The sequence below is a fragment of the Oryctolagus cuniculus genome, chromosome 16 (genome assembly GCF_964237555.1).
Source record: "Oryctolagus cuniculus chromosome 16, mOryCun1.1, whole genome shotgun sequence".
Classification (NCBI taxonomy): Eukaryota; Metazoa; Chordata; class Mammalia; order Lagomorpha; family Leporidae; genus Oryctolagus; species Oryctolagus cuniculus.
In genome coordinates, this window is record NC_091447.1 from 12,142,696 (window position 1) to 12,169,955 (window position 27,260).

A 27,260-nucleotide genomic window follows, 5' to 3' on the forward strand; every position below is an offset into this window, starting at 1 on the left:
CCTGTGTGGGAGACCCGGAAGAAGCTCCTGGCTCCTGGCTTCGGATCGGCGCAGCTCCAGCCATCGTGGCCAATTGGGGAGTGAACCATCGGATGGAAGACCTTTCTCTCTGTCTCTCTGCCTCTCCTCTCTCTGTGTAACTCTGACTTTCGAATAAATAAATAAAGCTTTAAAAAAAAAGATGAGGGTGATTTGGACAGATCTCACCAAAACTTTGGATTCAGTCCTGGCCCAATATCTCAAGATGGCTGTGTGCAAACCACAGTAACATGCACAGCAAATAATCTGGAAACTCTTCATTGGAAATGAGGGGTCATGAGGTGTGCACCCTGAAAGAGAGGATGCCTTTAAGGATTTGAGGACATCAGAGTTATCTAGAAGCATCAGAGGGAAGTATATAGAGAAATGCATTCATTCTGGAGTAGGCTCCTTCACTAACCAAAAATTCTATGAAAAAAGGGAATCACCTTATTGGCTATTTTATCCTCAGCACTTGAGGCACATACTAGTTGGCACTAAGTCTGTATTTATTAGATGATGAGCAAATGGACAAATGGATGGATGGATGGATGGATGGATGAATAAGCACAAAAAGGTATATTTGGGCTCAAGTACATGCAAAACCCCATAAAAGAAATATTCAAAAATGGAATGATTTGTCTTTCAAGGTTGTAAGTTTTTTAGTATTTAGGGTATTGAAAATAAATCTGATGATTTTCAGGTAGTTTTCCTTAAGAGTAAGATTTTCTTTTTTATGCACCAAATTTTCAATAAGTCACTAAATATTTCCTTGGCCAATTGGTTCTGAATACATAAGCTGCCTCTCCAGTGAGATTCCCCCACCATGTTGGAAATCATGCTATCAATGCAGGCCACAGGGCAATAAGCACAGAGAGATGAGTTCAACCCATCATTACTGCAAAAGGAGAATACAACAACAATAGCAAGACCCCAAAGTAGGTATTCTCAATAAATTCCTTCAGTAAGGCACTTCAACAAAAAGTATGTTTTGCTTGGAAAAGAAAAGTAATTACATAAAATGCAAATAAAAACATCAAAAACTTATTGCATTACAGATTTCTATTTAAAAATCACGGCAGTATGTTGACCCATTGAAATAGACTCTAATTACACACACACATTACTTTTAATTAATTTTTATTTATTAGAGGGAGAGAGAGAGAGAGCACTTCCATCCACAAGTTCATTCTCCAAATGTCCACAATGATAGGTCATGGCTGGGCCAGACTGAAGCTGGGAAATGGGAACTCAATCCACGTCTCCCGAGTGGGTGACAGGAACCCATGAACTTGTACCATCACCTGCTGCCTCTCAGGGGCTGCCCCAGGAGGAATCTGGAACATGGGGCAGAACTGGGACTCAATCCATTCACTCTTATATGGGATGTAGGTGTCCTAGTTGGTATCTGAAATACTAGGCCAATTGTCTGCTCCAGGTATAATGTTAGATAATTCTTTCACAGACGAGGACTGATGGTCTCCAGTCTTACTGGTTAGAGTGTTTTAGGGAGATACCCTCCATGCTCCAAGAATTCTTTCTAATTACCTTATCCAATATCCAGAAAATACCCATGTTTTTATATCCCCAGCCATTACAATGCTTTTTTTTTTCCTAAAAAGAGAAGCAACTCTATCAAAGTCATATCTTCACAGTTAATTATAACAGGGACTCTCTCACTGAGTATGAACTAGTCAGTAATAAAATTATGTCCACTTGAGTACTGTTTAGTCAGGGCTGTATTTTTTCTATGACTTTTTTTAAACACTGGAATGTTTTTGGAAATACAATCTCCTTTATTAATGTTAAGAGCCCTGCCCGTAAACTTGAGCTCATTCTGTTGAGTCAGGACTTAACTGATAGATTCCTGAATTTACCCAGCATTTTAAATGTGGTGTTCCAAGTGCCCTTTGCCCTCAAGGAATTAAGGAGTGCATTAATGGAGTTGTCACGGTAATATTTAATAAGGAACCTCATGTAGGATTTTAGAAACTTTCCATTTGAAGGTGTCTCCTGCTCCTAAATAATATAGAAGCTATCAATATACAAACTGGGTAACATAGCAGGAGAGCGGGTAGGCCATGCTTACTCAGCACTCCCAAGGACAATGGAATTTAAGAGGTAGGTAGGCCGATGGAAAGAAAATTCTTCAAGTTCACTGTTTTTTACTGTGTGCAACAGGTGGAATTCACAATCAAGTGAGTTGTTAATAGAACAAGTGTGACTGCAAAATGACAAGTAAGTTACGGCTAACACACATGCATGTTGTCATGCCACAAAGCCACAAGGGAAGTGACAAGAAGGAATTACAGTTATGGTGACAACAGATCTCACACCTGTTCATCTTTAATAAGTTTTATAAATCCTTTAATAGAAACAGGCCCCCTGTCTATGTAGCTTCAGCCACTGCTGATTGATAGCATTTTCTGCCATATCTATGTTTACAGTTACCTGTTGACATGCTGAGTTCCTTCAACTAGACTGAAAATGACTTAAAACTGGAGAGTTTTCTTCAGCGGTGTCTGAATCCACGTAGAGTGCTTAAGCCATAAAAAGTATTCAAGAAGCATTGCTTTCTCAGAAGCAGTAACTTCATATGTGGTGCCAAGAATAGGAGTTCTACACCTTTTTACCAACGAGAAGGAAAGAACATAAAGATGAAAAAAAGGAGAAGGAGGGTGAAGGGGAGAGGAAGAAAATAAAAGCACAGAAGAGAAGACAGACTTTGAGTGGACTTTCATAATTAAAGCAATTCCTTCGCATTTAAATGTGCTTGGGTTCTTGCTCTCACATACGGTCTGACACAAGTTTGCGTTTCACAATTGCAAAATCTGTTTCCACGTTAAGTCACCCTCACGTCCTCGGTAAGTCAGCCTGAGAAGAATGTCCGAAGACCCTCAGCAAATGTCAAAGGTATACCTTCAAAACTTTCCATCCTCTCTCCATATCCTGAATTCACTGTGCGGCTGAATTTCCTGAATAGTGGCTTTCATAACTAAAATAGCCACTTTTACAAACACCTCCTCTAGAAACTAGCTACTGGGATTATATAAAGTCACATATTGTTTCCACTGCTGTATTTATTTATTTATGTTTTTGACTGAATTAAGTTAATAATTCAGTGTTTTGCAATCAGAGCTGCTGATAATCAAGTCTCCATCTTGAGCTATCCTTGCAAAGGTTATCCTTATCAGAGCAGCATGGGCTGTACCAGGTCTGGTCCTTAGCCAGAATGTAATTAGCAGGGTTTGCTCTTAGATTCTCTCCCTATCAAAGCCACAAAACCTTTTCTCCTTGGATTTCCACTCTGAGCACCTTTCATGGCTCCCTTCATGTTTGCAAATATCCCATCTCTTCCTCGCCGTGGGTTTATCCTGGTGATTATTTGAGTTACAGCAAAGTGCCTGACAATGATTTAAGGTCAGATTTCTTCCAGTTGCAATTTGTACTTTTTTAACAGTGACTTTGGATGTTTTGTACTTTTGGTGACCTATACTCTCATTTTTTGCCCAAGACTTTCTTCATTTTAGCATCAACAATCCCATGCCTCAGGAAATCTTGCTTCTTGGGCAAACCAGAAAGACTGTTTACCGTACTTGCTCTGGCAGGACTGTACAAAATGACAACCAGGAAGTGTTCAGCCTTCTATCTCAAATTGTCACTCTCAGCTGGAGATGTTGTCAGCCTGTTCTTCCAAGTGCATGTTCGTAATTATCTGTTGCAGCTTCTCAGGAGTCCCCAGCATCCTGTCTTCCTTCCCCACACACCACACCCTTCAACATGAATTTCCCAGATGCTCTGCCTAATGCATTTCTGGATGCTGTAAGCCTTCCAATGTTTTAGTTTGTGCAATAACGGACATTTGCTACCCACGCATCTTAGTGTTCACTATTTTAAAAACATCCAAAGGGACACACCAATGGACAAGACTCATGTCATAGTTCCCATCTGTGGCACTCAGAATATTCTTAGACTGTCTTCATAGCTCCCTATCTGTCAAAAGAATATTCCTTTTCTAGCATCCAGATTCTGTAGGGACAACAAGAAAAAAAAAAAGGGAAATCATCCAAAAGTGTGACTTATCCACACCAGTGTGGCCTACCATTAGTTCCAATGAGCAGAGTTGGACTTCATAAACCATGTCTGTGGTTAAAGGACACCGTAGGGACGGAGTTCTAGCTAGCATTAAGTGGTCATCTCTCTGCAACCCTACCATGCTGTGCCTCTGGATGTGTCTCTGACATCCATGACTTTCTGAAGAGAAACAAGGAGGCAAAAATGTTAACAGGTTCATTGCAGAATTATTTAAAATACATGTCAACCAAGTAGTTGAATTCAACATCTAAAACCATCAAAATTAATCAAGTCATTTTTCTTACATGGCTGAATCCTCCACACCCCTCAACTCATGTTTTGAAGTGTTGAACTCTAGGCCCTAAGAATGTGACATATTTAGAGACTGGGTGTTCCAGCCATAATTCAGTTAAAGTGAGGACAACAAGGTAAGCCCTAATCCAATCTGACTCCTGTCCTTTAAAGACACGATGACATGACACAGACGTGAAAGGGAGACCACAAAAAGGCAGAGGGAGAAGACAGCCCTTAAGCCGAAGAGAGGCCAGGAGCAAGTCCTTCCCATATGGCTTCTAGAAGAAATTCTGACAAAATCTTGCTCTTACTTCTCACCTCTAGAATTAGGAAAAATAAATGTTTGCTGTTTAAAGTACTCAGCCTATGGTACTTTGTTATGGGAGCCCTAGTAAACTAACCCAATTTCCCAGTAGACAAACACAGCATATACTAAATGATCACAGCAGAGCTCTCATTAAAGATGGATTTAGTCTTGCTGTAGGCAGAACCCAGGGTGGATGGACTAACCACTGGCAGTGGGTTTGCAGCTATCACATTGGAACTAAGACTCTTGGTCCTAAGCACATGGTGACTTCTCATCAATTATAACAGAATGCAACAACAAGGACCTCTAAGGGTATGAAAGAAAGACCTCAGAATTTGTTTCTTCCAAACTCTCAGTGAAAACAGCTTTAGGAATATAATATCCAATGCTCATTCCTCTTCCTCCCAGGAATAACCTTGATCACTAATCTCTTCTTTCACCACAACCCACAGCCTCCCACTCAACCTTGAAAAACATGACATTGTGATCTTCCCTCGGAAAGGATTTCTCCATGCAGTGTCAATTATGACTATAATTAAACCAACATTAACTGGAACCGTATTTTGAGAAGAAGGATTAAGGGTTCTTCAAAATGAACAAACAGGGTGAATTGTCTGTAGGTGTGAATTCTATCTTAATAGAGCAGTCTTAGATTTGTAAACAAAAGAGCAAATGTGCCCCCTTTTGTCTGTTGTAGCCCTTGCATTTTGCCCTCTTTTCAACGATCGAGAATTATTTACTTCATTTCAGTCCTTCTCACTGTTCCTCTTTCCCCTTGGGAGGCATTTAGGGGTTATTACTTATTCAAAAGAGGATTTAAGCGTCTCCAATGGAAAGTCAGATGGCTGAGAAAGATGGAATACCACTGACCTTGGAAGTATTTTTGTAATTTCATTCAGGAAATGTTCAAAGGAATTTGCCGTGGTGTTTTCACTAGTGAGTCATGACACTCAAGCCAAGATCTCCAATTTCCCCAATCAGGCATTCTGGGAAATCCTGTTGTATTTCTCTCTCCCCCTTAGTTTCTTTCAGGTGAGGTGCATGTACTAAGTGGCAGGTCCTTGCTTGAGAGTAAACTAAGTAAATGGCCAGGTGCACCTGCAGGTCTGAGTGGATTTTTAGATAGTTTTCTCATGTCATCAGCAATATATAGTCTGTAGAGGATATACTTGACCTGTGAAATTCCATTTACTTCGCATTTGACTTAGTGCAGGAGTTTATAAAAACAGGTCCATTGTCCTTTCTCACAGTGCTGAGGTTAATCTCATATCAAATTTTGAGTGAAAAATTACTGTTGGCTTCCCCACCACCTCTTCTGTTTTCTAGGAATAGATCTGGACTTCACCTGATGATCAATGAACCCCAAACTCTCAGGAGCACATGATCCAGTCCTGTGTACTCAAAGGACCACGGGTTACCCCATCACTGATTGGCTGAGTGATAAACACTAAACCTAAATTGTCCAATCAAAGCAATTCAACCTGTGGGGCTTTCAGAAAATAGAGTTCCCTCACAGCAGCAAAACCAAGAGCAAGCATATAAAGTAACAGTGGGCCACAGCCCTTGACCTCACACATTTGGGAATGCAGGCCTTCATCCAAGTCTTGGTCTAGCTCTTTCTTCCGTCTCCAGTGCTGAACCCAAATCATAGATCAGGCTGGACTTGGGGGACAAAGGGACAGTCGGAACCTGTATTTGTCATTGGCAACCATGGATCTCCTCCAACTCCAGCCTCACAGTTGTAAGTTAACCTGCAGACATGCTAGTCGCTCTGTAAATGGCACTCATGCCTGGCCGGGATTTGGAGAAGACAGAAGAGATCCTGGGAAACTTCTGCTGTGGGTCACTCACAAGCCAAGTCAGGGGTTGCCATGGGGCCTGGTCTGTCTGCATCTTCCAAGAGCAGCAGTGGCTACTGCTCCATGGAGAACTTCTCAATCTTACACAGATAGGTCTGTGGCCAGCTCAAACCAGAAATATTCAGTGAAGGGACATATGGGAAGCATTGTTCCGTTTAGCCAGTTAGACATATTATGGAGCCAGGATACCCTGAAACAGGGCTATGAGGAAATGTGAGGCTGGAACTGCTGCAGCTACTTTGTCCTCATGAGGGAGAACACAGAGTTACTAGACTGCTTTGTGGAATCCAAGGATGAAATTAATACAGTCAGAGGCAGGGATGGGGAAAACAATGCAAACCAAAAGTTTGATCACATGCTTCAATCTTGAATCCTGGAATGCTGAGTTTTCAATGGTGAGGGACAATATATTCTTTGTACTTCAGCCAGTTTGAACTGGGTTTTCTGACACTAGGTCCCAGAGTTACTGCTAAATTACAGTGTGACATAGGGCCATTGTATTTGCTTTAATTGAAGTCCCTTTTCAACTTTAAAAATCAGTCTTACATTGCATTAAATCCATCCTGGTAAAAAGCAAACATTAGTTAATTTGTATAATATTATTGATCAAATAAAGAATGAGAGACATGTTCCATTTTTTTAAAAGACCAGCAGAAATGGAGCAAAACAAAGATTTCATGTCTGTGAATAGGCTTTTTTGTGGTAAATTCTCCCTCCTCCCTTCATGCGTTCCTTGCTTTCCAAAGTGATATACAGAGGCTGTACAAGCATTGAGTAATATTTCCTGAGAAGCAAAAAAAAAAAAAAAAGGAGACTTAGAGTCAATCTTTCTACTATGCTAAGTACCATGACAGCTAATTCTATTATGCCATAATAATTATTATCACATAATAACTCTATCATGCCATTGTAAGGTCAACATTATGCCAAACTTGCCAATCTCAAATTCTGCTTGAGAGCCTGAATTAGGTACCATTGATTTAAGACTAGTAATTTTGTTGTAAGTTTTTGTTTTCAACTACTGATCATATTGATATGAGTACATTAAATGACCTAATATGTTGCAGTGGTTTAAGTGTGGCTTTATGTATTAGCACCCTTTATATTCTACTGCTAGGCACCGAAGGATAGAGTCATGATATCTTCAGAAGCAGAAAGAGGAAAGCCATGGATTTTCCAGTCACTCACAGAAGAATAACTAACAAGAAAATGATGGAAGAAGGTGGGATATGGAGCTGGTGTTGTGGCAGAGTGCTAAGCTACCACCTTTGCATTCCCTGTGGGTGCTGGTTCAAGTCCCATCTGCTCCACTTCTGATCCTGCTCCCTGTCAATGCACCTGGAAAGGCAGTGGGAGACGGTCCAAGTATGTGTGCCTCTGCCACCCACAGGGGAGACCTGGGTGGAATTCCTGGCTCCTACTTTGAACCAGCCCAGCCCTGGCCCTTGTAGTGCCAAACAATAAGTTTAACAGATGTTTGGCCAACAGAAAGAAGCAAGCCTTTCTCCAAAGGTATTTTACAGTAGCAAGTGCAAGGTTGTACATATTTTGCAAAATTATTTGATAAATGTCCCAAATTATTGTTAACCTGTTTTTTCCCAAATAAATTCATACCCTAAATGAGACATGAGGCTTTATTTTATCTTTAACATAAGCATTATTTTCTCAGACATTTATTAACTCATTATGAAAAAGTCCTGTTTACATAAAGCAAGCTGTCATATAAAGTGATTTTTAGTTCTTTTTTGTGATTTAAAAAATAATTTCTGGACCCACTGTTGTGGTATGGCAAGTAATGATGCCATCTGTGATGCCAGTATGCCAAATGGGCACTAGTTTGAATCCTGACTACTCTATTTCCAAACAAGCTCCCTGCTTATGGCCTGGATAAAGCAGTGGATAAATCAGTGCCTGGGCTCTGATACCCACTTGGGAGAACCAAATGAAGTTCCTGGCTCTTGGCTTTGGCCTAACCAGTGGTTGGAAGATCTCTCTCTATCTCAGTCTCTGTTCTCCCCCGACCCCATAACTCTGACTTTCAAGTAAGTAAAGAAATCTTTTAGAAAAATAAAGTAAAAATAATTTCTGTGACCCATACAACGACATGGAATTTTATTTGCCTGAAAGTAATCTTTACTGTTTAATAAAGATTCTTCTGTTCTGTAGCACGGTGGTCCTCAAAGTGCTTGGACAACTAAACCGTGAGTCACCCGGTAACTCATTCAAAATACAAATTCCCAGATTCCACCTCAGAACTGCTGAGTCACCGACTGCTGGTGGCAGCGCCCAGTGGCTGTTCCAACCATGCCTTCAGGTGACTCTGTTGCTGCTAACATCAGAGCCGCTGCAGTAAAAATCACCGGGTCTGAGGCTTCTGCAGACACGTCCGTGCCTGGCCCTATGCCTTGGGTAACTCCTCATTCAAACATGGCCGAATGTCTAAGAGCTCTAATGCTACCCTGCAGTTTGTTTGAGTAGTTGGTGGCTCTCAAATATGAGGATGTCTTCAAACTGTTCAAGGGAAATGCTTATTATGAAAAAAATCTGCATGAATTATGAATTTCAATTTATTTTTGCATTAACACAAACTTGCTTTTCAATTCAATTTTCCGTGAACTTTCTGAGATCCTATTATGTTATATAATTAATTTCTTGAAGTGAAGAACAAATGAGATACTATCTGTCAAGTACTTTTGATGCTTGCGGATCTGGGGTATAGGGGTTAGGCTTCTTATATAGAGGACATTGTTTTAAGGTGGATAATTGATATCCACATTATTACTCTTAATTTACATTCTTTTATCTCATAACAAAACAATAAACAATACCTGTCTGTCCTATTTGTTATACACTCATAGACTTTCTTTTTTTTAAGATTTATTTTATTTATTTGAAAGTCAGAGTTAACACAGAGAGAGAAGGAGAGGCAGAGAGAGAGAGAGAGAGAGAGAGAGAGAGAGTGAGTCTTCCATCTGTTGGTTCACTCCCCAATTGGCTGCAATGGCTGGAGCTGCGCCAATCTGAAGCCAGGAGCCAGGAGTTTCCTCTAGTCTTCTTATGTGAGTGCAGGGGCCCAAGGACTTGGGCCATCTTCTACTGCTTTCCCAGGCCATTGCAGAGAGCTGGGTCGGAAGTGGAGCAGCTGGGACTTGAACCAGTGCCCATATGGGATGCTGGCACTGCAGGCAGTGGCTTTACCTGCTAAGCCACAGCATCAGCCCAGTAGACTTTCAAACTTAAGGGGCACGTGAAGGTTACCCAGTTCAAGCTCATTTTACTCATGAGAAAATAAAGCCAGAGAGGCTGGCAGGCAGGCCTGAGGTCTCACAGGGATTGATGAGCAAGGATCAGAAGCCGTGTTTCTTGACTCCTGGACTAGTGTTTTGCAGGGGAAATCATACATGATGTTGTCACCACAACAATGCTGACTCTGGAATTTTCTCCTGGGACATCACTATTTATGACCCAGTGCTAATCTCTATCCCTCCCCCCTTCTTACACCAACAGATGCTATTATGCAAAATTGCAAATCTGTCTTTATTAGGCTTATAACTTTCTGATGTAGAAAAATAGAAAATCAATATAAAATATGCAAGCAAGTCCACACATTTTTACAATTCAGTGATATTTTGATGCTGAATATCAGATACACATCAGGTGCTGGGTATGTACAGATTTAAGTTTCCTGTGTGTGTGTTGGTCACTTTTTAGTTTGTATTGTGGTCTGCCTAATGCTACAAATTAATCTCCAAAAACTTTTCAGGGTATTCTACTTTGAAAAATGTTTTTGGATTATGCATCAAGCATGATAGTGACATAGGATCTTTGAAACTTCACTTTCACTGAGCTGTATAGCAGCATTTGAGGGAAATCCCATGTAGAAGCACAAACAAACTATATGTGAATAAGTAGGAAAAAATCTAATTAGAAAAGCCTCCAGTGACATAAATTATTCACTATTATCCTTTTCTGTTACACTGTTTCAAATATTCCCTGGGCATTACATATGTAATATTTTTAAATTTATTTATATAAATGGAACATATTTCATGTATTTCATATATTTAGGTTTTTTTTAAAGATTTATTTTATTTATTTAAAAGACAGAGTCACAGAGAGAGAGATAGAGACAGAGAGAGGTCTTCCATCCACTGGTTCACTCCTCAGTGGCCAAAAGCCAGGAGCCAGGAGCTTCTTCCAGGTCTCCCACATGGGTGCAGGGGCACAAGGACTTGGGCCATCTTCCACTGCTTTCCCAGGCCATAGCAAGAGAGCTGGATTGGAAGAGGAGCAGCTGGGACTAGAACTGGTGCCCATATGGGATGCTGGTGCTTCAGGCTGGGGCTTTAACCACACTACGCCACAGCACCGGCCCCTCATATATTTAGTTTTAAGAACATAATGATGCTTCCTGCCCTCCATCCCCCCAACTTCCTTTTACAGTAATGCATCATCAAAAGCCAGGTCTTTAATTCTAGTTATGACATTGCACAATTCTGAATATACTTTCTCTATTGTATGTTCATATCACAAATCCTAAGCTGTTAACTACCAGCAGTATTTCTCAATCAATGCCATCCCTAGAATTAGCATTCTGTTCTTTCCATAAACCTACTTCCCCCCAAGTTCAAATCTGCATACAGCGGTTTTTACATTACAGGGCATGAAACTGTGTGTTATTCATTATTGTCTCGAACAACTGTTGACCCTCGGTTGAGTGAATCTCCTTATTGTTTCATTAAAGACTTTTACAGAGGGAAGAAGAGGATCTCTGGCTTACATAGAAATTGTGGCTACGTCGCAAGCTGGCCACTGAATTAAATCTCATCCTAATTCTTATGCCATTATATATATGAAAAGCCTGAGGAACTGAAAAGAACCATCTAAGCTTCTCCCATTTCTGAAATGCTGAAAGAAGTTTTAGATTAATGGCTTTTGATGCTTTAATGATGTCAAGGATGAGATGTAAGTGCCTCGTTAATTCCATTGACTTACTGCCAAATATTAAAGACAGCCCACGATTACAAAGTTAATCTCTGCTTATGAAAATCCATTTTAGCAAGAAAAATGTAAAATTCAGATAAGTGGAAACTCTTTATTAAAAAAAAAGTCAGAATAAATGGATAAGAGCGTTTCAACCTGGGTTTAAAATTCCGCTTGATGGATTTGTTAGAAAACTTAAAAAATCATTATGTGTGTTAATATGTCAACCGTCATTTCATCCTTAAGTTACAGAGATCATGTTTTACATTTAAAAAAAAAAACTCTTCTTAAAATTCACAACCACAATCACATTGCTTGCTGCCATGCAAACCTGAAGTGATGTATTCAGTCTTACCACACTCATCAACTGGCGAGGTCTCTATCTTCTCAAGTCTGAGAGCCTGGGCAAACCCAGTTATTAATTCTTTAATTTCTTTCCTGAAATTCTCTGGCTTACTGACATGCTAGCAAGACCCCAACAAAGTCACCACGGGAAACGACTGTGTGCTGACAGTACTGGTTGGTTTCCCCCAGCCCCTTTCTCCCTGGATTAGTTTCAATGAACGTAAACTCTGTCCTCAAATGCATGTTCTAACGCCTCAGTCAGCCTGCGTTCTGTTTTTATCAAGTGGAAATGTTGGAAACCTCCAATGTTGTTCTTCAAACCTAGTGCCTATCACCTTTTCCATGCCCCAGGGCGGGTGTGTTATAAGCTCACAATAGCATCTGCCTTTTACTTTTTAGACAAATGCATGTGATTTATTCGGGAGCCCCAGACAAAACCCATTTTCAATTCGCTCACATGAGCTCTGAGAGTCTTTCCATCTTGAGTCCTAGTGGCCTACACGTGGCCTCTTCTGCTCCATCCTCACCTCCCCGCTCCCCCCTCAACTCTTCCTTTATCCTTCCATTCCCTCACCCCTGCTCTCTGTGCTCCTGAGCTCCTTCCCGGGGCCTCCTCCTCGTGTACCCGGCCCAGACTGGGTGCAGTGCCTGATCTTCCCCCAGGCTCACCAGTGCTTTCCTAGGCCTCTCCTCTTTGATGGGATGGCTTATTTACACCTCTGTGCCACTGCGGCATCGTTACAACTGTCATCTTACACTCATGATATACCATGTTTTATTCTCTGACTCTATCACTGACATCAGGATCGTGTTATTTTCCACATTATCAACCTCAAGCATCCTGTGCCCATCACAGGAGAGGTATACTATCTATCAACTGACTGACAATAGATGAATGAGTGCCCAAACACACACAGAGACACTGGTAGGGCATCAGCAGATTAAATTTCTACGTAAGTAAATTGTGCCTTTCTGAACTGTGCCAGTCTTTAAACCGATGCTGACTTGAGTTACTAATAATCTGTGTCTTACAAGAGCTTTCTAGAACACTCTGATACATACACACACACCCTACACGTTTCTGCACACACAAAGATTTCAGTATTTTGGTTAAGACTATCATACTTAGAACTGACATTTAACCTGTCTGTGATGATACATACCACATCGAGTACCTGGGTTCAGTCCCCAGTTCCAGCTCTTGATTCCAGCTTCCTGCTAATGCAGACCACAGGAAGTAGCAAAGACCTGGACTCCTGCCACCCATGTGGGAAGCCTGGATTCTGGTTCCTGACTTCAGTCTTGGCCCAGCCCTGGCCATTGCAAGCACTTGAGAGTGAACCAACAGATGGAACTCTTTCTCATTCTTTCTCTTCCATGCTCTCTGCCTCTCAAATAAATAAAAATGAAAAGAAAAAGACCACCATACTCAACAGTGGTAAAATAGGCTTTTGGTTTTTATTATTTTGTTAAATCCCCCTTGTTATTAAAAATCCCTGAGCTCTCAAGAATGACTTTACATGATAATCCTGGGGAGGTAGTCCATGTCGGGGCTGAAGGAAGTAGATGAAAATGCCAGGTCCATGAGTGAGTGTGTATCAGAACTGTTGATTTCCAACGATGTCATTGATGAAAACGCCAGGTCCATGAGTGAGTGCGCATTGGAACTGTGGATTTCCAACTATGTCATTGATGAAAACGCCAGGTCCATGAGTGAGTGTGTATCAGAACTCTGTTGATTTCCAACGATGTCATGTTTTCCTTTCAGCAGTCTTTCAAGAGACAATGAAAAAGAGAAGCAATTCCTCCCATTTCCCCGTGAGTTTCCCCTGTATTCTTGTGTGTTGAACACCCTGCTATGTGGTGTGATTTAAAAAAAAAAAAAGAACCAAGTTCTGCAAGCTTTTTCTTGGGTCTGTATTATTTAGCCTTGAGCGTCCTCACTAGTCCTGGGTTTCTCCACATGACAGCTGGGAGTAAGACTGGCAGCCTCTCTGAGCATTGAGAGAGAGGGGAGAGAAAGGACGTGCACTGGGATTGACCTCCCTGGTGTGCTTTCTTCTGGGCTCTGCTTGCCTGCCTCCTGGTGAAACACCCATTGTTCAGAGGGCCTCCAATTTATCTAGACACCTGTTGACAGGATTATTCTAAAAGTTGTTTTATTTCTCCCCATCCCTCAAAATACTCCCTCGATTTCTATACTTCCTCAAGCGTGGAGAACGCTGTTGCTCTCAGAACCTCTAAGGAATTGACAAGTATCAAAGCTCCAGTTAGGTCTCTCCATTGTTTGGTCACAGGGCTTTTCATTCTGTCCAAAGCTGACTGAAGATCTTGTAGCAGGTCTCTGTAGCCATTTCTGTAGTGAGCACTCCAAGTACAGAGAAAATCATAGGCAGGTTTCCACATCATCTATAAAGAAAAAGTATTAGACTGGAGTAGTGTGCAGAGAAACAGAGGGAAAAATATATTTAAAGAAAAAAAGAATTTTAAGACCTGTGAAGATGCAAACAAATGGAATACTCAATTATGCATGGGTTTAATGGCAAATATGTTTTAGTAACCACCAATTTTCTGTTATTATATTTCTGCTCTTAAACTAGAGTTTTAAAATGATGATTTTATATATAAGATCTTTAATCTTTTGTATTGATCCATCCACTTTGCATTCCTCATGGTCTTGATATGAATATAAAATGCCTTGCACAATTTTTTGATGAGTACAAATATTATAGAGAGAAACTTTTCATTCTCCAAGATACTTGTAAGTTTAAAGTAATAATCATTTTCTTATATGCACCTTTGGTGAAGTGTCTAACACCACATTTCATAATAAGGAGCCAGACTGTGTATTTCACACTTTTAAGTCATTTTACTCAAACAAGGAAAAATGTAGCCTGATGATCAAGTTAAAATGAAAGCAAAAATATAGTTGCCTAATTCAAAAAATTACTTTGATGACACATTTTTGACCAAAAGAAAGATCAATATTGGATGCTTTTTCATTTTGCATTCCCTAAGCACCTACCCATACCAATGACGTCACTGTTTCCATAGAAATAACTGTACGTCAAAGGAGAACTTCACATGCAAGCGTGTATGTGATGGTAACCAAGGCAACCAAGCTCAGAGAGAATAGAGACAAACGCAGACCCAATCAAACAACCGATGGCACACACACACACACACACATACACACACAGCTTAAAATGAATGTTCTACAAGAAAACAACAAAGTGAACCATATGCTTTTAATTGGAATAGCTGGAATATAAACTTTATTACTCATTACTTATTTGGATTTCCAAAACTAATTCAGCAGTGATTCCATCACTTGAAACTGTAAAATCACAGCATCAGAGCTAAATACTAGGAGAATTGCTCTCACATTCGCAGTAATAGTACATAAGGCAGGGCCTCCTGATGTAGTTTTTTATCCTTTTCCAATATCCTCAGACAGCCTACAATTGAAATATAAAGCAGTGAAGACCTACATAAGCCATTCCATTATATTTTGCTTCTATCCACAAAAAAGGCTCAAGTGGTCATTTGAGGCTATTTGTCCAAAAGGACACTCCCGTGGAGCCATGAACACCCAAATCCTCACCCATCTTATTGTAGACAAAGAAAGATAATTATCAAAGTTATACCATATCAGGCTTTATGATGTAGCAACAGAAGTTATCTGTGATTTTTATATGGAAGACTGACCCACACCGGGATCGATAGAGAATTCTACCTGTTATCATTGATAGAATGTCAATGAGGTGTCCTCTGAGGAAGCCCAATCTCCCAAGTCCAGGTCACCATTCATAGCTCAGCAATGGAAGGTGATTGGAGACATTAATAGAAACTTTCTATCAGGCTCAATCTTGGCTGTCACTGCTCAGATGCAAAGATGCATTAAACAAACATTGTTCTGTAGGGGGTATAACCTCACTGTCTGGAAAAGCCCTGGGACCATTATTCTTCATTGCATTCCCTTAAAATCTCTGAGGTTTGCTCCACTAGCTGGTGCATTATTTTTCAATTTGTCATGCATTGCTTAAAATCATGGGTTTTACAACCAACAGCTTCTAAGACTCTTCTAAATCCCTTAGTGATTGAATCAAACAAAGGATGCACTAGGAACATTTTATGATAAACAGCAATTGAGAGCATTTTAGTAACAAGGTGATAGCATAGTAGTCGATTAGCATAAAGTATTGCAGAAAGCAATTGACTCTTACGGATTACAAATGAGTAACTTTGGAGTTGTTCTCTATTGTGCAGATTCATGTGCCTTTATAGGCAGGAACAGCCAAAATGGCCCCACTGACTTTCGTGGGCGGAAGAGCTCTGTATCATCTGTCTTGCTGCAGCGCTATGAAAGGTGGTGTGCGACAAAGCCCTGAGGCACACTCAATCATGAAGCAGCTTCTCAGCACTATTGGGGGCAGGAGCCATGCCCACGTGTTGCAGAAATTAGGAACTACAGATGCAGGAGGGGGCCAGCAACACAAACACTCAGCCACGGAGGCAGAGTGCTGCAGACCACCCCCCTCACGTTTTGCAAGCTGCCCTGACCACAGAACACTGCAGCCATCTCTTGCAGTCCAGGGAGCTCTGGCCATGTTGCTGAATTCTGGACCCTGATGAAGGACTCCGAATGTATAATCAGACTGCCCAGATGTCCCGTGAATTAGTCAAAATGCAAGCAGGATATTGTACTAGTTTTTTTTTTTTTTTTTTTTTTTTTTGAGATTCCCCTAGAATCTATACCATAATCTGGCTAAAAAGAAGAAGAGCTTTGGACTGAAAACACATCAGTGGTTAAATTGCATGACCTGTACTAAAATATGTGCATATTTTGCTTTCTATTTTCTTTGTCATTGCAGCAAGCTAAACGTGAATACTCCTTTGGTACAAATTTTGATCTGCTAGAAACTTAACACACATGCTAGAGAAACATTATTGTAGCACACTTACAATGAAAAATTCAATACAAACATGGCTGTTCATTAATCAACTATTTCACTTATTTAATGAAGATTTATTGAGTATTGTGAAAAGGAATTTTATTACAGTAAGGAATAAAATGATAAATATAGTGTGAATCTTTCTTTTAGAAATTTGTGGCAAAGAAGGGAGACAGATATTGTACAAACATTACCTCAAGGGGTGAATAGACAAGACTTGGTAATTAGGAAAAACTTAAAAATTGCTTGTATGAATTATTTTGTTTTAAATGTTTATTTTTATTAATTTGAAAAGCAGAGAGACACATAGAAAGAGACAGATGGGGGTGGGGGGTTTGAGAGATAGAGAAATCTCCTACCCATCTGTATACTTCTCAAATGCCTGCAACAGGCAGGATTGGGCCAAGTCAAAACCAGGAGCTGAGAACTCAATCTGAAACTCCCAAGTGGATGTCAGGGACCCAGACACTTAAGTCATCACCTGCTGCCTCCCAGGGTGCAAAATAGCAGGAAGTTGCAGTCAGGAACAGAGAGTGGACTTGAATCCAGGTGCTCCAGTATGGAATGCAGATGTTCCAAACTGTGTCTTCACCACTAACCCAAATGCTACCCTAGCAGTTTCCCATGGGGAGTCCAGGGCCACCCTGCATAAGGAGCAACCACATAGACAATCCCTTTGCATGTTTTTCATGAGTATAAGAAAAAGAAGAGATTGTTCTGATGACCAAGGGGCATCGGTGCTGTGCTGTAAAGGAAGATAAGCTTTGGCATCAAAGTGCTGTGTCCTTATCTGAGTTCCATGACTATCAAATGTACCAATTTGAGTAAACTCGTCAAGTTAAGTGAGCTTCAAAATTTTTTAAATCTATTAAACATGGATAACACTTTCTGAGTCTTGAATGTTCATCTGGCATCTCATAAAGTGTCTGGAATATAGTTTGCATTGATAGAATTAAAAAGGGAGAGAACGATCCAACATGGGAAGTGAGATACACAGCAGACCCATAGAATGGCAGATGTCCTAAACAGCACTATGGCCTCAGAATCAGCCCTTAAGACACGTGGATCTGGCTGAAAAGCCCATGAGAGTATTTCAGGCATGGAAAGCCAAGACACTCTGGCAAAAAACAAAACAAAACAAAAAAACACACAACAACAACAATGACCTAAATGAAAGATCTCCGCAAGTGAGATCCCAGTGGAAAGAACAGGTCATCTGAAGGGAGGAGAGAACTTCCACTTTGACTATGACCTTGTCTAATATGATCAGAGTCGGTGAACTCAAAAGGCTTCTATAGCCTTGGCAACACATGACAAGAGCCTAGGGTGATTACTGATGCCATAAACAAGAGAGTCAATTTGTTAAGTCAACAACAGGAGTCACTGTGCACTTACTCCTCATGTAGGATCTCTGTCCTTAATGTGCAGTACATTGTGATTTAATGCTATAACGAGTACTCAAACAGTATTTTTCACTTTGTGTTTCTATGTGGGTGCAAACTGTGGAAATCTTTACTTAATATATGCTAAACTGATCTTCTGTATATAAAGAGAATTGAAAATGAATCGATGTGAATGGAAGGGGAGAGGGAGAGGGAAAGGGGAGGGTTGCGGGTGGGAGGGAAGTTATGGGGGGGTGGAAGCCATTGTAATCCATAAGATGTACTTTGGAAATTTATATTCATTAAATAAAAGTTAAAAAAAAGACACATTTTCAAAAATAAAACCATGAGCTATGCATACTAAAAAATTTTTTTTGATAGTATATGTAGGAAGGGTGCTTTTTGGCAGGTACAGAATAAGGAGCCTAGTTTGTTTATTGCTATATTTTTATTTGAGGGCAAGAGAGACAGACAGACAGATAAAGCAAGCTCCCATAAACTGGTTCACTCCCCAGCTGCCTGCATTGACAGTGAGTGCTGGGTCAGCCTCAGGCTGGGCTAAATGCCTGTCCCTAGGAGGCCAGTTTCAGTCTTGGTGGGTGTGAGTTAATGGAGGTAAGGGCACCTGATAAGAATTTGGGATGAATAAATGATATCAAAGGAACAGTGAGGGTTTAGCATCACTCATGCTATATGAGGGTGAAAGACATGCCGATAGAGAAAAATATGAAGGAAGAGAGTACATGGAAGAAAACTGCAGCCCTCAGGTAGGTCTACTATTAGTGGGTATGGGTATGAAATGGGCACAAGGTTAGGATGGAGAGAAATAGAATCAGAGTGATGGACAGTGAATCAGTGCGCTGCAGGTTGCAAAAGCCAAGTGCTGAGAGCCTCCTAAGGAGGACACCCTGTGACTTGCTGGCACCAACTCACACAAAGCCCAGAGTTGTTGTTCATCTGCCCTCCCATGTCAGGTGCAGTTACACCATGTACTAGCTTAAAACCATCAGTGTTGGAAGCATCTACTCCATGGAGAAGACTAAAAACTATTAACCAGACATTTTCTCCCTTAGAGACATGGTTAATAGACACTCACCAGCAAGCCAGGAAGAGATCCTGCTATTGTCACCTTTCTCATTACCTGTCACAGCCAGTGATGTGGCAATATGAAGAATACTGTAGAAAGGTCACGATCTGGCAATTTGTAGGCGTTTGGTAACTTTGGAGAAGTAGTGGCGGGCATGCTACAGGTGTGAGTAGGAGCCACAGAAATGGAAACCACAGAACAAGTGGGGCACATCTGGAATTCGGGTGTGAAAAGAATAGAGACAGCAGCAATGACAGCAGCAAGAAGAAACAAAAGTATTTTCAAAAAGAAAAATAATCTGTAAAAATTAATATTTGACAACGGAAAAAGGAGTTTTGCTTGAATCCTTCCTTTTTCAGAGAGAGAATGTAGGATTTTTGAGGATTAAAGAGGTGGCATATATGAAACAGCCAAGAAATAAAAGCTTAACTTCCTCCAGGCAGAAGTATAAACACAGAAGGATGTTAAAATCATTATGGAGTCAGGGCACCTGATGTGAGAATCCAGTATCAAGAGAAATTGAGAAGGAACAGAATCAAAACCATATGTCAATAATTATGTACTTAGTACACTGATAAAAATACTAAATTTCAAGAACTAGTTTTTCCCTTAATAAGCAAATCTCTAACAGGTGCAATAAATAGAAATTTTTCTACCTCAGCAAAGCCTGATAAAAGTCCAGCCAGCTTTCATCAATGCAATAGAGAGTCTAATGAGTTCTTTTTTAGATATTTGACATTTGGATTCAAGTCTTTAAAAACTTACACTTTTATTTCATCAGCATTTCTTATGACCTTGTTTCAGTCTGGTTTTTTTACTACATGAATATATGTTATCAAAGGCACTTCCACAAGAGGTAATTCATGTATCTCAATTAACTATAGTTCCTGTGGAATTATGTCCACAGATACATGCTCCATGAGGTCACAAAGGAGTCTGCATTTTGTAATTCATCACAGAGAAAATGAAGTCATTCTCCCTGGAAATGTTTAAAGAAATACAATAGGTAGAATAAATAATTTTCTTTCTGGGCTGGCCTAAGTTAAGTCCTCCAAGAGCTGGAAAGCTGGAAATGAGCTGCGGGCCGCCAAGACCTCTTCCAGTTGTGTGTTGTCTTTTATCAACTCAGTGTTTTTAAAATAGTCCTTCCATTCCAGCCCTATGTTATGATTAAGGGAAAATGTGCAGAAACTCCGTGCTCATGCTATGACAAATCGGAAGAAAAGCATCTTCCTGAGGGTTTGTTTCTGTTGAATTATTCTTTGCGACAAAACGCATTCTCTGAGCCTCCTCATTTCTATCCAAATGTTTGATGCAGAGGCTGCATTCTGAAACTCTATGCTTGGATTTTTTTTTAATGTTAACCTCATGGGGTTATCAGCTCATCCTTGAATAGAAATCATGAGACTGAGAAAAAAAATGAGCTGTTGATTTCTCATCCATGTGCTTTGATCTCTTTATATAAGGAATATCAGGATCAGGAAATACTCAATACATCAAGTTGAACAGTATTCCAACGTGCCAGCATTTGTGTGGAAGGAATATGCCTTTTCTTTGGGTTATCTTCTCTATAGCAGAGGACAAAGAAAAGGTAAGGGAGCAATGTAAAGTGTAATAAGTAGAATGCCAGAGAAAATTAAATAGGAATAGAGATAAAATTATAAAGTTTTCTAAATTGAGAATGCTTATTTCCAGGAGCCAATAAAACTCATTAGATAACACACTAGATAATGAAATGCAACATGAAGAAAGGCAATTTAGATTTGAGCATAGCATTCTATGTCTTTTTTAGCTCATAAAATTTGAATAGTAAAAAGAATGTAATTGATTTTAACTACCTTTGGATAATTACATTTTGCCACATTAAAGGATTAATAACCCACCTACATTCCTCATAGAATTATAGAAACAACATTTCATTTTAAGTACCATTAGCTGAAGAAGTATTAAGGCAAGCTTGACTTGTTAATGATTCTTATGTGTACTCTGTCTTTAGTATATCATTTACAGTATACAGGTAGGTTTTACATCACCTGTAATTGGTAAGTATACAAATATTTTTGAAAACAAGGTTGACATTATCTTAAAAAGAGAAATAAGACCAGCATAACAGGAGGTCCATATTTTCTCGAAAATGAAATGGTGTTTGGTTAAGTGTGTGACCCTCTTGGAAAGAAAAGTCCATTAGAGCACAGCCAGCTAAGTTTGCTGTGGGGATGGCCACTTGGAACTTCAGGACTTAAGCATGAACCAGAGGAAGAGAGAGGACCTTCTCCCTGGTAGTGCTTCTGCTCAAAACATCTAACTCTCCAGGGATGCCTGGGGGAGGCAGGGGAGCGGGGTGTCAAGGCCATTCTTACCAATTCCTACTCAGCAGGATTCCTCACTACCCTTTAATCATCACACCACAAGTAGCAGCAGTACCCTCACTTCCAGAAGACATCTGAACATCAGAGCTTAAAGAACTGAGTTTCTCCAATACAGTTTTTAAATGTAAACTTTACAACAACTGAAGGAAAAGAGAATGGCAAGAACTCTGTTTAGAAGCTGGCTTTCATTCTCTACTCTTCATTTCTATCTCCAGGATCTTGGGTGATCTACAAAATTCCTCTGGTTTCTTACTTTCCCTTTCTGTCAAGTTGGGTAGGGGGATTTAGAGCATATTGAATGTCATAGACATATTGCTATGTATACACAGTAACAGATATAAAAGTTCCTGGCATACGCTAGATGTTCAATTAATGATAAGTGTGGTTAGATTTGAAGTTTAGTAACAAAACCAAAGTCAAATATTCAGGAAAAGTATTCAGGTCACATAGCAATAAATTACAGAGTCATTTCACTAACTTATTGCTACAGATAAGTTTCATTATTACGTAGTTTAATACATGTTGATTTAGGCTATATACTTAGCTGGGCTTTGCTTTTCTCAAATTCTTCATGGTTTATGTACCCCCCAACAATAAACCTTGATAAAGAAACCCTTACATCATGTAGTATCCTGTCTACATGTCTTCTATGTTCATTAAAAAATCTCTAAAATATTAACCTAATATGATCAATATTTCTATTTGATTTTCAGCCTGGTAGAGAAACACATAATATAGAATTAAACTGAAGATCATAGGAATACAATGTATTACCCTCAGGAATTTCACTGTGGTATTTTAAGGGCTTTCTTTTGTGTGTGTGTGTGTGTGTGAGAGAGAGAGAGAGATTTAAAAAATGAAGTCCCTTTTTGCAGTTAAAGACTGCAACAAACAGAATTGTACAAAGTAGACTATGGGAATCTAAATATCAAGGCAACAATCTCTAGTTTCAACAGTGAAGACTTTACAACTGGTAGATGAATATCCATGTAATATTGTCATTTAAGAATCTGTAAATGTTTCTCACTGCAAACGAAACACAAACCTAAGAACTCAGTCAGGCCCTAACACAGAACAACTCAATATTCCTGTAAGCAGAATCCAAGAACTGCCATCTAAGACAGAAAATCCTAACAGTCCAAGGACGTTCATTTAATCTCTGACAAGAGGCATTTTCCAAGGAAAATTAAAAGTTGTTAAGCCCATAAAGAGAAGCTGATTAGCCATGACTTTTTCTGTACTTTTCCATGCATTAGCATTCAGCTAGTCTCTCACAAGAGAAGTCTGGAAATCATTGCAGCTTTTTCCTTACCTACATTCTTTCTCCAGCTACCCTCAGCCATGTTATTAAAAGGTTATTGCATTTTATTCCCTTTTCTAAATTACTCAGTAGCATACAGTTGCCAAATTCACTTTCTCCTCTTCCTCCTCTTCACAACAGTAGATAACATGTGCTTGGTGCCTGTATATGAAAAGCATTTTTTTCCCATAAATTTCAAAATTTTGTATTCTGATTTCTATCTGATTTGATCCTCCAAAAAGCTGATGTGTAAGATAATTCATCTCATCATTTTACCTATATGCATGAACACAAATGTATATGCATGTATGCATGTATGCATATACATGTATATGTATGCATATATGTGTTTCTAGAAAAGTCAAGTGAGACAGGCCTTTGGCACAGTGGTTAAGCTGCTGATCAGAACATCTGTTCCCATATCAGAGCACCCAGGTTTGAGTCTGATTCCAGGTTCCTGCCAATGTAAACCCTGAGAGGCAGCAGTGAGGGCTCAAGTGGTTGCGTCCCTGCCACCCATGTTGGGGGCCTGGATGGAGTTTCTCAATGCTGGCTTCAGCTTGCCCCAGCCCTGGCCATTGCAAGCATTTGAGAAGAGAACCAGCAGATGGGAGATCTCTCTTTCTCTCTGTCTTGCTGCCTCTCAAATAAAGAAATAAATTTAGAAAAGTCAAGTATGTTACCCAAGATGCAGGGCTAATGATTTTAGAGCTGGAACAGATTCCTGGGCAGGAATCTTACCCCCTCTGCTCTGGCAGACAATTCAAGCCTCTTCTTTGATGATCCCAACATATGCACCTAACCACACATCCCATAATTACCAAGGCCTTCAGCTTGAGTCTTCTCAGTGGTCTCTGTAAGTGTTCGTGTTCATAAGCTGAAATCCACTCACATGCTACCCATCCTTGAATACTGGGCTATGTCTCTTGATTGCACTTGCCCACTTTGGTTACTTAATTGTCTAGTTCTGAAAGGACTTGTCATCAGTTGTGGCATAGGGGTTTGGACTGGGTGTAAAACAAACTGGAATGGTTTCACCTCCTGGCTCTGTCACTTAGCCATGTAATGCTGGATAAAGTACATAACTTCACCCCCAGTTTGCACACTTATAAAAAGTGGATGGTTATAATGTCCTCCTTAAAAAGTTTGTCAAATGAGCAGGCATAGTGGTGTAGCAGGTAGAGCCACTTCCTGTGACACCAGCATCCCATGTGGGCATGGTTCGAGTCCTGGCTGCTCCGCTTCAGATCCAGTTCCCAGCTAATGGCCTGAGAAAGCAGTGAAGGACAGCCCAAATGCTTGAGCTCCTGCACCCACATGGGAAACCCAGATAAAGCTCCTGGCTCCTGCCTTCTGATAGGCCCAGACCCGGGCATGTGGCCATTTGGAAAGTGAACCAGCGAATGGAAGAGCTCTCTCTTTGCCTCTCTCACACTCTCTCTTTCTTTAACTCTGCCTTTCAAGTAAATAAAATAAATCTTTAAAATTAAAAGTTAATCAAAACAAATGATATATTACAAAGAAAATGCTTGTAATATTTTGTTGACGCTCAATAAGCAAAAATTTGTGACTATTATCAATTTTCATATAATCACATGCTTCTTTAAAACATTATAACAATTCAAATATTAACAAATTATTCTGCTTCCCAAACCAAAATAAAACTTGGTCTTATAGAAAAAAATCTGTTTGAATTTCCTTCTGTTTCTTGTTTGTGCTGAAAACAGATGGATCCAGAAAATGTAAGTGCATATTTGAATAAAATACTGAAGGCAAGGATACAGAGGAAAGATACTAAACAAGTAGGAAAAATTCTAGAATTCCTGATTCACTTAGGAAAAATAAATCAAATTGGCTGTTCAAGGATCACCTACTTTCTTATTTTTAATCTAGACTAAGAATAAAGTGCTCTGAGCACTCCAAAAGTGAATCCAAGTATAAGGAGGAACAAAGATGTGTGTAGAAGACAAAATTAGCTATGCAGCAAATACGTGGAAACAAGAGAGACTGGAAGTGGGCTTTTGGCTTTGAAGTTCAGACATTTATATCCCAGGGCAGAGTGCCTGGGTTCAGCGATGAACTCTCCATGGTTCCTCTCAGTGCAGATCCTGGGAGTACTGATGGTGGCTCAAGGAATTGAGTTCTTGCCATCCACATGGGAGACTTTGATGAAGTTCTCAGCTCCTAACTTTGGCTTTGGCCTAACCAGCCCTGGCTTTGTGGGCATTTGCAAAGTGAACCAGCAGATGGGAGTTGTGCTTTCTCTAACTGCCTTTCTATGCACCTCTTTACCTCTAAAATAAATACAACTTTTTAAAAAGACTCAAAATTCACTTTTCCAGTTATAATTCTCTAGACAAGAGATTTCTGAGGCAGGAGAATACCACTATTAGGACGGTGGAGCTCATGTGATGTCCCTGGGGAGCATGGTCAGCTCTGATAAGTCAGATAAGAAATCATCCCCAGCAGAATTAAGGGTGCCCAGGGTTGAGGTAGAGCCCGTGGTTTAACGCATTCTTCAAAACGAATGAGCAGTCAGTGTCCTTGGTGAAAAAAGGGTCTTAATGAAGAAGATGGAAAGAGCACAATCTTTGTTATCAGGAAGGAGACTGGTGGAGAGGGGAAAGAGGAATCACTGGTGCCAAAGGCTAAGGAAGAAAGCCACCTGTGAGTATCTTAGCTCTGAAATGTCCGGCTTCTCCCACCAGCACCCAACTTGAAAACAATGAGTGACATCTCTACACTTTACCGATTTCTATTTTTAAATTAACATTTCTAGATACTTTCCAAAACCCTCAATGAATATTTCACAGACAAAAATTTGTCTAGCATAAGTGTGCGTTTTTCAAAGGACACCCTGAAAAGTCCATTTTGCTTATTATCAGTTCCAAGCTTTATAGTTTTGCTTTAGTGTAGGATATCGTTAGGGAGGTTGAGTAATATTCCTAAAAGCAAAATTCACAGAGATGGCCTCTTAAAAAGCAGCATTCGCAGAACTCTCCTAAGTAAAGCTTTTTCTCCTCTTTAGAAGAGAGTAAGAAATACTCAAGTGTTCAAGGAAAGCATGTCACACGTACTATTGATGTCTTCCCTTCTTTAATCAATTTGAGGCATGATAAAGATTTCTGGACTGCTTTCAGTAGTGCCATAAGCTGGCTAATAAAGAGAACAAAGGAAAAGTGAAAGGAGTTGTGGGAGACCCCAGCCCTGACCACCTCATTGTCTGTGGCTTTGCCTTGGTGGGCAGAGCACAAAGCTTGAAGGATGTGGAACCATGGAGTTGGGGGTCTGTGCTCTACTCTTGGTTCCATGACTTTCTTTTCAGGGAGGCCAGTTTCTCAGCACCCCCACATCCTAGATAATATTCGTGCCTGTCCTGTGAGCTTTTGCTGTGACCAAATAAGTTAATTTTTATAATATTCTCAGGGCAGTGCTTGGAATGGACTAAATGCTACATAACTGTCTGTAACACAATAAAATAGAAGAAAGGGAAGTAAAAGAAGTTGAAAAGGAAAGAAAATGAGGGAAGAGCCTGCCCAAAGGCCCTGGTACATGCAGTGGGCACAGGATACCTCCAAGGAAGGCATGCACAGAAAAAAACAGCTTGGGGCCGGCGCCATGGCACAGTAGGTTAATCCTCCACCTGAGACACCAGCATCCCATACAGGTGCTGGTTCTAGTCCCGGCTGCTCCTCTTCCAATCCAGCTCTCTGCTGTGGCCGTAGAAAATGGCTCAAATGCTTGGGCCCCTGCACCTGCATGGCAGACCGGGAAGAAGCACTTGGCTCCTGGCTTCGGATCGGCACAGCTCTGGCCACTGTGGCCATCTAGGGAGTGAACCAACGGAAGGAAGACCTTTCTTTCTGTCTCTGTCTCTGTCTCTCTGTCTGTAATTCTACCTCTCAAATAAATAAATAAAATATTAGAAAGAGAGAGAGAAAGTGAGAAAAAGAGAAAGAGAGAGAGAGAGAGAAAGAAGGAAGGAAGGAAGGAAGGAAGGAAGGAAGGAAGGAAGGAAGGAAGGAAGGAAGGAAGGAAGGAAAGAAAGAAAGAAAGAAAGAAAGAAAGAAAGAAAGAAAGAAAGAAAGAAAGAAAGAAAGAAAGAAAGAAAGAGAAAGAAAGAAAACAACAGCAGCACAAGAGCTGCTGGGCATAGCATCTCCCTGACCCAGTGCCACAAGAAAAAAAAAATATTAGTGATTTCCTCCCTGTGCTCCACCCACCACCCAAAACTAACCTCAGTGTGCTATGAAGTCAGCTATGCAGCTTATTGGTCATGTTTAAGAA

General features: G+C 40.3%; 1 protein-coding gene across 5 annotated transcripts in view; it reads right to left on the bottom strand.

Moving 5' to 3' along the window:
• MACC1 (MET transcriptional regulator MACC1) overlaps nt 1-27,260 on the bottom strand; it is a 110,843-nt gene that overhangs the window by 21,628 nt on the left and 61,955 nt on the right. For 3 of the 5 annotated variants that reach the window (XM_008261504.4, XM_051852794.2, XM_008261503.4), the window contains one exon: nt 13,317-14,289. The exons of 1 other annotated variant lie outside the window; for it this stretch is intronic. In XM_008261504.4, the coding sequence (XP_008259726.3) occupies nt 14,077-14,289 (213 nt within the window). In that variant the 3' untranslated portion in view covers nt 13,317-14,076. Of the gene's footprint in view, nt 1-13,316; nt 14,290-26,030; nt 26,130-27,260 lie in introns of those variants that run through there. One more of the 5 variants, XM_051852796.2, reaches the window with a different exon arrangement.